Source organism: Solanum dulcamara, chromosome 12 (assembly GCF_947179165.1).
Source record: "Solanum dulcamara chromosome 12, daSolDulc1.2, whole genome shotgun sequence".
NCBI classification, from domain to species: Eukaryota; Viridiplantae; Streptophyta; class Magnoliopsida; order Solanales; family Solanaceae; genus Solanum; species Solanum dulcamara.
The window spans coordinates 9,445,180-9,458,464 of NC_077248.1; the positions used below are offsets into that span (position 1 = coordinate 9,445,180).

General features: G+C 35.5%; 1 protein-coding gene across 1 annotated transcript; it reads right to left on the reverse strand.

Annotated features, from left to right (window-relative positions):
• Positions 1 to 3,117: 3,117 nt before the first annotated feature.
• Positions 3,118 to 4,815, reverse strand: LOC129875991 (dof zinc finger protein DOF2.4-like). Its single transcript, XM_055951267.1, has 2 exons — positions 4,643 to 4,815; positions 3,118 to 4,481 (listed from the first exon to the last, which is right to left on the reverse strand). Exons 1-2 carry the CDS (start codon positions 4,691 to 4,693, stop codon positions 3,417 to 3,419), a joined length of 1,116 nt encoding a protein of 371 aa, XP_055807242.1. The 5' UTR covers positions 4,694 to 4,815; the 3' UTR covers positions 3,118 to 3,416.
• Positions 4,816 to 13,285: the final 8,470 nt, after the last annotated feature.

A 13,285-nucleotide genomic window follows, 5' to 3' on the forward strand; every position in this document is an offset into this window, starting at 1 on the left:
ATCAAATATGCTGGAGTTTTACACATATTTCCTCAGTCTATTTTTATTGTCCAATTAATTTTAGAATGAGCTATTTCGTATTTGATTGAGATAGCAGGATGACTTATTTTCGAATTAGTTATCTCGAGATTGTAGTAATGATTTTATCTCAAATTTGGGGATGAATAACAATTCTGAGATAACTGATTCCGAAATAACTTATTTTCAACCAAATATGCTGGAGTTTTACACATATTTCCTCGGTCTATTTTTACTGTCCACTATATTAAAAGTTGATGTCCAACAATACTTGTCCAATTTATGAAATCAAGAGATAATTTTAATTTAGTTCCTAATTTACCCTTATCATTAGTTAGTAGTCATTTTTCAATTACATTTTTAAGACATTGTATTTATTATATTCAAATGGTGATACGATAAAATTATATTTTTATTTATAGTTTTTTAAGAATTGTGCAAAATCAATCGTGAATAAGTATTGTTGGACGGAGGAAATATAACCAATCAATGATTGTTTTATCTTTTAATAACTAGTACTCCCTCTATTTCATATTAACTAAATTTCTAGAGTTTTTTTTATTGTTCAAAATAGTTGAATTATTCAAAGTTCAAGAGAAATTTTTGAAACTTTTTTCATGTTTACCCTTTTCATTAGTGAAATTTTATAATTTTCTAGAAGTTAAACTACACTACTTATGAAGTTATACTTCAATAAAGGACTCCTTGTATTTATGATTTCACATTTAATCTTCTTTATGAAGTTGATTAAACAAAAGCGTAATAGAGAAAAATATAATTCAAATTTTATCGTTGAATGTTTTTTCTTAATATGTGTGCATTGCCTTAAAAATCCAACTAATATGAAATTAAGAAAATATTAAATAAAGAAATTTAAATGAAATGAGTATGTAATAGTAAAAACAATAAAAGAACAGTCCGGTGCACTTAAATTCCTGTTATATACAGAATTTGGGGAAGGGCCCAATAATAAAATAGTTCAAAATTTAGCGTGATTGTTGGGTTTAGATTGGGTAGGGAATCCTAGAATATTTTGTGTGAGGTGTTAAAGTACAGTAAACACAGAAACCTCGGAGTTTGGGAATGTAAGAGGGTGGTCTACATTTTTTTGTATGGAAATGGGTAGGCATATTTTGGTGTCTTTTAAGAATGTTGTCCCCATATTCTTATTCTGTTCTTCCTTCTTATTAACCTAAAACATAGTAATTCATCTATTTACATCTTCTTATTTTTAATTTATCTAAAAACGAATGTTATCTTATTATAATTAAAAATTAGTGAATTCTTAAAAAATTATTTTTTTGTTCTTAATGAAATAATTTAGAGTCACACAAATATTTAAGAATTATTTTAGGTTATAATTTTAAAGAATTTTTTTTCTTAAATATTGTGCGAAGTCAAATAGTATTATATAAAATGAGACGGAAGGAGTACTTTTTAAGAAAAGTTTAATTAGAAGTATATTTTACTAAATTAATTAATATGTATGATGTTATGGAGTTTCAAAATTGACTAACTACTATGCTTTATGTAGTTATTGACATATAAATTGGAAATAACTATTTCCCAATGATTTTTCTAAAATATTAAATTTAATATATTTAAAGAGTGACATAGTAAATTCATTTATTTATTTTTTAAGAAATATGTTGAGTCAAATACACAACACGACTAAAAATTGATGAAGGGAGTACCCAATCATATGATCAGATTTATCATTTTAGAATCATTAGTAGTACTAAATTGTTTAAGAAATCATTGTTGAAATTATTGCAATTATTAGAATCAAACATTGGGCAACGACTTCGAATTTCTTGGGGACATGAATATTATATATTATACCAGCTAGATCTAGGGTAGATTTACTGAGAATAATTCCTAGCTAGAATTGGACAAAAGTTACAAATTGAAAATTTTCAAGTAATAGGCTACTAGTTAAGCTATAATAGTTAATATTAATTGAAAATATTTAAAAAGAATATCTTTATTGAAACAGGAAGAGTTTGAAAAAAAAATGTATGACATTAATAATCACCAAGATAATACCACCACCAAAGATTGTGGTTGGGCGTTAATTACTGTTAACCAGAGTGAGGTATCATACCCAAGCTTTAAAAATAATGTTGTCTTTGATACTTGATAGGGAGTGAATTATTTTTTTGGTAGCAGTATCAAACATCGAATGAGAAATCGAACAAAAATCGCTTAAAGTTGATGAAAGCAAGCTTAATTTAAACAAGAAAATGATTAAAGCAATAAATGTGTACACATTAACAAAGAGTGCTACAATCTCACCGGCATTAGTTACTTGTCATTGAATTCAATGTTGGTATAGACTTAATTTAAGGACATTTACAAAAAAGCACTAAAATATAATTGACACTAATAGTTGCCTAGATATAAAAAAATATATTTAGTGGCAATTCAGCTTTTAATATTAATTAATTGCCTTTAAAAATTATTTTTGATGTAGTAAAATACTACACAAATATTAAACAATGCTACTCAGTCTTGAAAGTTGCTTCCTAGAATTGTTTCTATCTCTACAAACTTAGACTAACTTCAATTTATCAATCCTTTTATTCTCCCATATAAAATCTGGTCGTTCAACCTCTGACTTCAACTAATATATACTGACTATATTTTTTTTTAAAAAAAAATGTATATGCATTAATTATATGATCATAATCATGCAATGGACAATGAACATTACTGATCAAATGAGCAATATTATATATATAATTACTCTTGGAAATGTTTGCTAGATAAATGCATGCATTACAAAAATCCATGAACGAACACTACAACAAAAACAACTTTTAGCAGCAATAAATATGCACATTAACAAAGAGTGCTAAAAATTTTACTGGCATTAATTAATTGTCATTAGATCCAATGTCGCTATAGGCTTTAGCGACATTTACAAAGAGTGTTAATTGCCTCTAAAAAAATATTTTTAGTGGCAATTAATTAATTGTCGTTAAAGATCACGAATTTTTCAGGGACCGGATAAACTTTGATTTTCGGCTAATCCAGCACCAACTCTTCAATAGATTTCTTACTAAGAAACTAAAATTTCGATTTGATGTTTAACATAAAGCTACTAAAAAGTACATCCATTCTCATATCAGCATAAATTAAAACAAAGCAAACAACAAATAAATGGAAAGATAACCCCATAAAAAAAAACTCTAGGGTTTAATTTTGAGACAATTTTTCTTCCTAGCATATGAATTCCCTCTACAGTTAAAACTTTTGCTGACAAAATTGTCAGCTTCAAAATGACAAACATCGACATAGTAAAAGAAGGTGAAAAACTGAAATGGAAACAAGATAGTGCTAACTCTGCATCCACGACTATTTTGGCTCTTTCTTCTGAAAATTTCATCGACTAGTAATTATAGTAAATTACTAGTGGAAGAAGAGCTAAAACTCGCGGAGAGCTCATTCCAATTAGCATTACCACCATTACTCAGCCAGTTTTCGTTTCCTAAAAACTGATGTGGCATAGTTGCAACATGATCTTGATTGTCTTCCATTTTCATCAATGCCAGTTGAGTCAACATAGGGTTTGAAACTTTTGGCCTAATTTGACTTATGACACCACCTCCACCCGCATCATTACTTGTGTAATGAGTCGGGTGGAAAGGGTAAAGCCCAGAGCCAGAGCCAGAGGCAGAAGCAGAAGACAAATCCAATCCCCCATATAAATTATAAGGGAATTGGTTCGCCAGTTGTTGATGTAGCCGCCATTGCTCTAAGTTGTTACCCATTCCGAGCTGAAAATTCATGTTTTCATTGGTTCCCGCGACGACTGGAGCTGGTGATGACGAAGAAATTGAGGTGTAATTCATGTTAACATTTTCGTTCGGGGTGAAGTGTTGATCAGTCAATTGTCCTAAAGGGGACATAAAGCGGAGAGAATGAATTTGAGGGTTTATAAGACCTAATAAACTAGCTGCTGCTGATGGACTTGAAAAAGTACTGTTGTTATTGCTTGTCGAACCAGAATTAGTAGCTTGACTAGAAGCTTGAGATTTGGAAGTATTATTATTGTTGCTGGATTTAGCACTAGTAGTAGTTGTACTACTAGTGCTACTTCTTTTGTTCCTGCGACAACCTCCACCCACGGGGACGCTCCTCAGAGCGCCCCCTCTCGTCCAGTACCTTCTACAAGTCTTGCAGAAGTGACGAGGCTGGGAGAGGCTGTAGTTGTTGAAGTAGCAAAACTTTGTGTTTGTTGACTCACAACGAGGGCATTTTTGAGTTGCCTCTGACATTGGTATGTTGGCTAACCGGGCTCGATCTGCCATCGAGCCCAGTCGGATTGTACCTCCCCCACCAACCACATGATGAGGCTGAGGTAGTGTTGGTGGTGGAGTACTACTCACTAGTGGCCGCGGCGGTGTAGGTTGTGATGGTGCTGATGGAAGTTGAGGATTTGGGATGTTATATCCAACTTGCTGAAAAATGAATTAAAAAAAAAACAAAAAACTTTGTTTAGTGTATGCTACAAATTAAAGATGAGAGGAATATTTATTTCTTTCACTTTTTTGTTGAAGAAGCCATTGACATTAGAATTTAGAAGCATATATCATATTATTGTTGGGAAAAAAAATCATACCTGTTGCCAATTGGATGGATCAAGATAGGCAGAAATAGAGGAAAAAACCATAGTTTAATTTCTTGAATAATGTAAAATTCACTTTTGTAAAAGTTTGTAATGGGATATTGTTAGTGGAGAATATCACATCAAAATGTGGAGGAAGAAAGCAAGAGAGAAAGCAAGAGAGAATAAAGCTAAAGAGAATTGAGAATATATATAAGTAGTAAGGAGGTAGAATAAAGTGGCTAAAGGGCTTTATATATATCATGCATGCAATTGCATTTATGTACATACATACAATTAACTAGGTACTTGGTTTACTCTAACTTGTGATCTATTTTTGTTTTGTTTATTTGCTTTTTAAGAGTTCAAGAGGATCTTTGCTTACTTAGTCTTTAAGCTTCTTAATTATTAAACTTCTTGACTTAGCACTCATCTTACATTGCTAATTACTCCCTTCTATCTATTTTACTTGTCGTAGTGTCTTTTTACGCACCCTTAAAAAAATAATATTAATTAAAAGATCGAGTAGATTGATTAAATTTTTCTTATTTACTCTTTGATCTTAATCTAGTATATATTATTCTTTTTTTCATTATATTAATTTATTTCCTCATTCATTAAGGGTAAAAGTGAATATAAATTATTAATTATATCTTAATTTTCCTAAATAAAATCTATTTTGTACCAGCTATCTTCAATAAATACAACAACTAAAATTGATCAGAGGCAATATATATTAAGAGTCATTTGGTTCATGTTTATACAATAATTATAGTAATATAGAAAAATATTTATGCACTGATTCATAATGTTGGATCGAGTTGTAATGCAACGAATAATAATGTGACTATCATAATAATACATAATACAATAAAAGTTAATAGTTGAATGCTTATAAGTTATATGCTATGCATTGCCTTATTTAAGAGCATTTTAGCCTTTAGATGTAGTCTTATTCACGTATTGCAAATATACCCTTTCTTATTCAATCACATTTTGTCCTATATAAAATTATATATAAATTCTTTCATATAGCATATCGTCTATAGATAAATATTAAGCTTAATACCTCCAACCAAACAATGTGTTAGTTAAGCCAAGGTTATTACTAAAGCAACCAATTACCCGACTTCCGTATTAACTATGTTGAAATAGTAATTATTTTTCTTATGCAACTAACCAAATTGTTCAAGGGAAGTTATTGTCTATTGTTAGACTATGGGGTAAAATCAATGGGGGGACCTAACTTGTACATAAATTTAAGTACCAAACTAATGGCCCTTTAGAGATTATACAGGGGTAATTAAGAGTGCTTCCATTATTCCGTAGACATACTTTATAATTAACTACACATAATTTCTGAGGTTTATGCAATAAGCACTAATCTAATTAGTAATTACCTGCAACATCATAATGTAATCCAATTGCAATAATTTATTTGCATGTAATTTTACATGGCTCAAATATTTAGCTGGTATTATATATGTGCATCTTAAAATTGAAGTTAAGGCTACTAGTTTGTTAACATTCTATGTAGCGAGGAAACCAATACAATAAAATAATACATAGGATATAATATGTTAGTGCAAGAGAAATGATTAAACTATGTGTGATGAATTAATTAATTTGAGCAAAAAGCCCAGTCTTAGGTGCTTTGGACAAACATTCTCAATTTTGTCGGGGACCAAATCAAATGTAACTTTTCTACGTCCCCCCTCCCCCCTCCCCACCAAACCCCTCATTAAGACCTGCCCCTATAGCCCACCAGAAAAGAGGAGGCGGGAGGGTTGTGGATATAATAATTTGTGAAAATGAAAAGTTACAGGGACCCCTTCTACAGCTCGTTCATTTGTGGGAATTTGTGCACATTTCAGTAGCTATTGGAATGTGATACCTAAGTCTACAAACGACCCTATGGGCCATAAGACTTTGGACTTTCGTAATGGCGGAGGTCCCTAGCTTCAGATACTCAATTCATCTGGGCTCTACAAAGATGTATCATGACTTGAGAAAAGTCTATTGGTGGAATGGTATGAAAAGAGATATACAAGAGTTTGTTTTCAAGTGCCCAAATTGCCAACAAGTCAAAGTTGAGCATCAAAGGTCTTGTGGTGTGACTTAGAATATAGAGTTGCCAAAGTGGAAGTAGGAGATGATCAATATAGATTTCATTACAGGTTTACCGCGGTCTCGCAGACAGCATGATTCAATTTGGGTGATTGTGAATAGGATACCAAATCAGCCCACGTCTTGCCCGTTAAAACTACGAATTCAACCGAGGATTATGCAAAGTTATACATTAGATAGATAGTCAGGTTACATGGAGTAGTTCCCTTATCTATCATCTCAAAAGGGGGGAAGGGTTGTGGATATAATAGTTTGTGAAAATGAAAAGTTATGTGATATATATTATACTATGTGTGTCAACCGGGCCGGGTGGCCCGGTTTTCGGCCCACCAAGACCGGCCCATTAAGGGCCCGCTACGGTAGGGACCGGACCGGTACCGGCCCACCCCAAAAAAAGTTTTGGCCGGTCGGTTTATTTTTAGGCCTGGACCGATAAGACCGGCCCGGTAAGAGAACGGTAGTCGGCCCGTTAAATTTTTTTTTTTTAATTTTTAAATTTGGTTGTTGGCCCAACGACCATTTCTGAAAATTGGCCAAAAATGGCCTTTTTTTAAAAAAAAATAATTATTAATCAATTTTTTTCTATAAATACCTACAACATTTAATATTTTTTTCCACCAACAATCATCTAATTCTCTCAATTTCTTAATTCTCTCTTAAAGTGATATCAATATTTTATTATTTTTTGCAATTAACAACATCAAGTGGAAGTTTTCAACTTTCAAGTGTTCAACATTTCATCAATTTTACGATTCTTTGTTTGATTCCGGCAATTTGGTATAATCATTCCTTTTGTTGCTTTTATTTAGTAAATTAATTCTAGTATATTTTAATATTTAATTTTTGTGTTTATAATTTCTATTAGTTTAATTTGCATAATGGATAGATTAATAGGAGGTCATGGGTTCAAGCCTTGAAAACAGTCTTTGGCAGAAATGCAAAGTAAGGCTGCGTACAATAGACCCTTGTAGTAGGGCCCTTTCCCGAACCTTGCGCATAGCGGGAGCTTTACTGCACCGAGCTGCCCTATAATGGATAGATTAAAAAATATACGTAAAAATATTAAAAATTTGTGTTCCGACAGAGGTAGTGATAGTAAGAAAAAAAGTGTTTCCGGTAGAAATAGTACAAGTAGAAATTATTCTCGTATACCTGAAGCACCACCTAGTGAATTTGGAGAAATAAGTGTAGCTGCACATGATATGAATGAAAATGAATATCAAGAAACTTATGGTATAGAATAATCAAATGAATTTGAAGTAGAAATAGAATAAGATAATAATGATGATATGGATGTTACACCAATTATTGCTAATGTAGATATAGGTAATGCTCAATCTAAAACTTTTAATCTTCCTCTACGACCTGTAAAAGAAAGAAAAAAAACTAGTTTAGTATGACATTATTTTGAATGCATAGCCGGAACAACTAAAGTTCAATATAAAGAATGTCAAAAAAAATTGAGCATAAGACCGAGGGTAATAGAGGTGGAACGGGTCAATTGACTAGACATCTAGACAATGAGCATCCTGGTTGGAAAGAACGAATAGGGATGCTACTGAGCCAGTTCAAGGTAGAATAAACGCACAGACCAAAAAATTAACGAGAACGTATAATAAAATGAGGGACCGTGAAGAGATAGCGAAAATGATAGTTGTGGGTTGTCTACCTTTTTCATTTGCTTCTTCTGATGCTTTTATTCATTATATATAATCAATTTAGAATTTCATGTTTAACGGTATTCCTAGAAGTACTTGTAGATCAGATATTTTTAGACTTCATGGACAATATGCATATTATTTACGTTGGTTTTTAACAAATCTTTCATGTAGAGTTTCAATTACTTCTGATCTTGGTCGTGCTATAAATTAAAATGATTATTTAACTGTTATTTGTCATTGGATAGATAGTGATTTTATTATGCAAAAACGTATTTTAGCATTTAAATATGATGAAGACCGAAGACAGAATGCACAATTTATTTCTGATTCTATATCAATAGTTGCAAAATATTATGGTCTTGAACAGAAAGTTTTATGTATTTCTTTTGATAATGAATCTAACAACTCCGCTGTTATTAATTCTTTTAAAATTGAGCTTTCTCCCTCTTTAGAAGATATTTTTCATAGTAGATGTGCTTGTCATATATATAATTTAATTGTAAAAGATAGACTTTATTTTTTTGAACCAATAATTGAAAAAATTAGGCTTGCAGTTGGTTTTATTCAATGAAATAATAGAAAAGCTAGAATTAAAGAATTTAAAAAAAATGCGAGAAAAATAATCTTAGACCTAGATTAATGCCCGAAAAAATTGAGACTAGGTGGAATTCGACTTATGATTTTTTAAACAACAACAACAACAACAACCCAGTGAAATCCCACAACGTGGGGTCTGGGGAGGGTAGAGTGTACGCAGACCTTACTCCTACCAAGGTAGGACGGCTGTTTCCGAGAGACCCTCGGCTCAAAAAAAGGCATAAAAGGGGGTCAGATAAGGTTAAGAAATTCAAAGCGATATAGGAAAATAAATAACGAAGGCATCAGAGATAAAATAGAGTAATCAAAAGTACTGAAAGCAATAAATAGTAACAGAAATAGCAGAAATGAGAGTATAAGGAATTGTAATGTGCTAGTGCGCCTATGAATAGGGAAGAATAACGAGACTATGTACTAGCCTTCTACCCTAATGTGGGTCCTCCACAGCCTCCTATCTAAGGTCATGTCCTCGGTAAGCTGTAACTGAGCCATGTCCTGTCTAATCACCTCTCCCCAATACTTCTTCGGCCTACCCCTACCTCTTCTGTAACCATCCATGTCCAACCTCTCACACCTCCTCACTGGGTCATCTGTGTCTCTCCTCTTCACATGCCCAAACCATCTCAGTCGCATTTCCCGCATCTTGTCTTCCACCGAGGCCACTCTTACCTTGTCCCGAATAGCCTCATTTCTAATCCTATCGCTCCTGGTGTGACCACACATCCATCTCAACATTCTCATCTCGGCAACTTTCATCTTTTGAATATGAGAGATCTTAACTGGCCAACACTCTGCCTCATACAACATAGCCGGTCTAACCACCACTTTGTAGAACTTGCCCTTAAGTTGTGGTGGCACTTTCTTGTCGCATAGCACTCCGGAAGCGAGCCTCCATTTCATCCACGCTGCCCCAATACGATGTGTGACATCATCGTCAATCTCCCCGCTGCCTTGCATGATAGATCCAAGATACTTAAAACTACTTCTCTTTTGAATGGCTTGGGCACCAAGCTTAACTTCCATGTCAACCTCCTGAGGTGTCTCACTAAACTTGCACTCTAAGTACTCTGTCTTGGTCATACTCAGCTTAAACCCTTTAGACTCCAAGGTATGTCTCCAATCCTCCAGCTTAGCATTAACTCCACTACGAGTCTCATCAATCAGGACTATGTCATCCGCGAAAAGCATACACCATGGCACCTCACCTTGAATTTGTCGCGTCAATGCATCCATTACCAAGGCAAATAAAAATGGACTTAGAGCCGATCCTTGATGCAACCCCATCCCAACTGGGAAATGCTCTGAGTCCCCTCCTACTGTCCTTACCCTGGTTTTGGCTCCCTCATACATGTCCTTGATCACCCTAATGTATGCCACAGGTACATCTTTAGCCTCCAAACATTTCCATAGTATCTCTCTTGGAACTTTATCGTATGCCTTTTCTAAGTCGATGAATACCATATGCAAGTCCCTCTTCCTCTCCCTATATTGCTCCACCAGTCTCCTCATAAGATGGATGGCTTCTGTAGTTGAGAGTCCCGGCATAAATCCGAACTGGTTCTCTGAAATAGACACGCCTCTCCTCACCCTCATCTCCACCACTCTTTCCCACACTTTCATAGTGTGGCTTAGTAACTTGATACCTCTATAGTTGTTGCAACTCTGGATATCCCCTTTGTTTTTTTATAGAGGGATCATTACGCTCGACCTCCATTCTTCGGGCATCGTTGCCGTTTTAAAGATGACATTAAATAACCTAGTCAGCCACTCCAAACCTACCAAGCTGGCGCTCTTCCAAAATTCCCCAAGAATCTCGTCAGGTCCGGTTGCTCTTCCTCAACGCATCCTACGAACAGCACCCTTAACCTCTTCGACCTTAATACTCCTGCAATATCCAAAATTGCGACGCCTCTCTGTATGTTCCAAATCTCCCAACACAAAGTCTATGTCCCCTACGTCATTCAAGAGTTTATGGAAGTATGACTGCCACCTCTGTTTAACGAGAGTCTCTTCTACCAATACTTTTCCATGCTCGTCCTTAATGCACTTCACTTGATCCGCATCGCGTTCCGTTCTCTCCCGCGCCCTGGCTAGCTTGAACAATTTCCTATCCCCACCTTTTTCTTCTAGTTCAGCATAAAGGCGTTCAAAAGCTATCTTTTTTGCCGTCGAAACAGCCGACTTCGCCTCCTTCTTCGCTATCTTATAAAGTTCCTTATTCGTCCAATTCTCCACCTCATCCGTGCTTTCTATCAACTTCGCGTACGCCATTTTCTTTGCTTCCACCTTTCCTTGCACTTCTACATTCCACCACCAGTCCCCTTGATGTCGACTACGACTACCTGTCGAGACTCCCAACACTTCCCTTGCTACAACCTTAATACAACTAGTCGTCCTATCCCACATACTGTTCGCATCCCCACTACTATTCTAGGCCCCCATGTCCTTCAATTTCTCTCCCATCTTCAGGGCACTAGCCGTGGTCAAACTCCCCCATCTGATCCTAGGTCGATCATTCCCGACCCTCTTCTTCCTCGTCATCTTGATCCCTAACTCCATTACCAAGAGCTTATGTCGGGTTGTAAGGTTGTCTATCGGAATGACCTTGCAGTCTTTGCACAGACCTTTATCATCCTTCCTAAAGAGTAAAAAGTCTATCTGAGTCTTAGCCACCGAACTACTAAAGGTTACCAAGTGGTCCTCCTTTTTGGGAAATTCGAATTAACTATCACCAACCCAAAAGCTCTTGCGAACTCCAAAAGTAAAACTCTTCCTCCATTTCTGTCCCCGAAGCCAAAGCCTCCATGCACATCGTCATACCCTTCCGAAATAGACCCGATGTGCCCATTGAAGTCCCCTCCCACGAAAAGCTTCTCAGTAGGCGGTATGCTTCCCACTAACTCGTCCAAATCCTCCCAAAAGCGCCTCTTCTCCTCCTCTTCTAAGCCCGCTTGCGGCGCATAAGCACTAATAATGTTCAAAGTGGTCCCTTCAACGACCACCTTAATCGACATCATCCTATCAGTGATTCTCCTAACCTCCACCACCTAATCCCTTAGATCACTGTCTACTAAAATGCCTACCCCATTCCTATACTTTGATCTACTAGAGAACCAAAGCTTATACCCGTCTACCTCCTTAGCTTTAGTACCTACCCATTTGGTCTCTTGGACACAAGCTATATTAATTTTCCTTTTCTTAAGAATCTTAACTAGCTCTATTGACTTTCCCGTTAACGTCCCAATGTTCCAAGAACCTACTCTTAGTCTAGACTCTCCTTTAACCCATTTACCCCTCCTTACCCTCGTCCCTGACCCTAAATGAGAATATGACCCTAATCTACCATCACTATCCAAAGCCACGAAAACGCGTATGAACTACTAAAGTATTCAATGGTCTAAAGTCAGCAAAATATAACGACAAGTGTATGAACAAAGAATATTTGGAAACCGGAGGTACCAACTCCAGTTGAAAAGAACCTGGTTCACGCCGGAAATATTGTTCGCGCGCTGAAAATACTGTTCACCTCGAAACACTGTTCACGTGCCGGAAACACTGTTCACGCGCCGGAAACACTGTTCATGCGCTGGAAATACTGTTCATACGCCGGAAACACTGTTCACTCGCCGGAAATACCGAAATACCTGTGCAAAAATTGCCCAAAAATCTACTGGTGGAGGATTTTCGATCGCAGTCAAAGAGGAAAAAAGAAAAGAAAAAAAACACAAAGAAGAAGGAAAGAAGAGATGAAGAGAGAGAACAGAAGGGGGAGAGATCTGGCCGGAAATAGTCTTCGTCGGTAGCCGCTTGGGGAGGTGTTGGCCTGGGTGTAGGTGGGACAGAGGTGGGGGGTCAGGGGGGTCGGGGGTGGGGAGTCACTTACCGTTGTGGAAGATGAGAGGAGAGAGAAGAGAGCGGACAGCAAATAGAGGAGAGCGCATATAAATTTTTAATCAATATGCATATAAATTTTTCGAAGTCATGTTGGAAGAATCTAATTGGACTAAAATTAATGATGTTGATATGTTTTTTTAAAAAAATTATTTGGCTACTCTTGAATTTTCTGGTGCTTATTATCTTACACTTTCTAATATTTTAGCTTATTTAGCCAAAAATTTTGTATTGCTTATGGAATATAAAAAGAAAGATGATTACAGAGAAGTTGTTGCTGAAATGATAGAAAAATATTTTTTTCTATTCCTCCTATTTATTTAATTAGTGTTATGTTAAATCCGTATATAAAATTTTAATACTATGTCTGGATGTATTCACC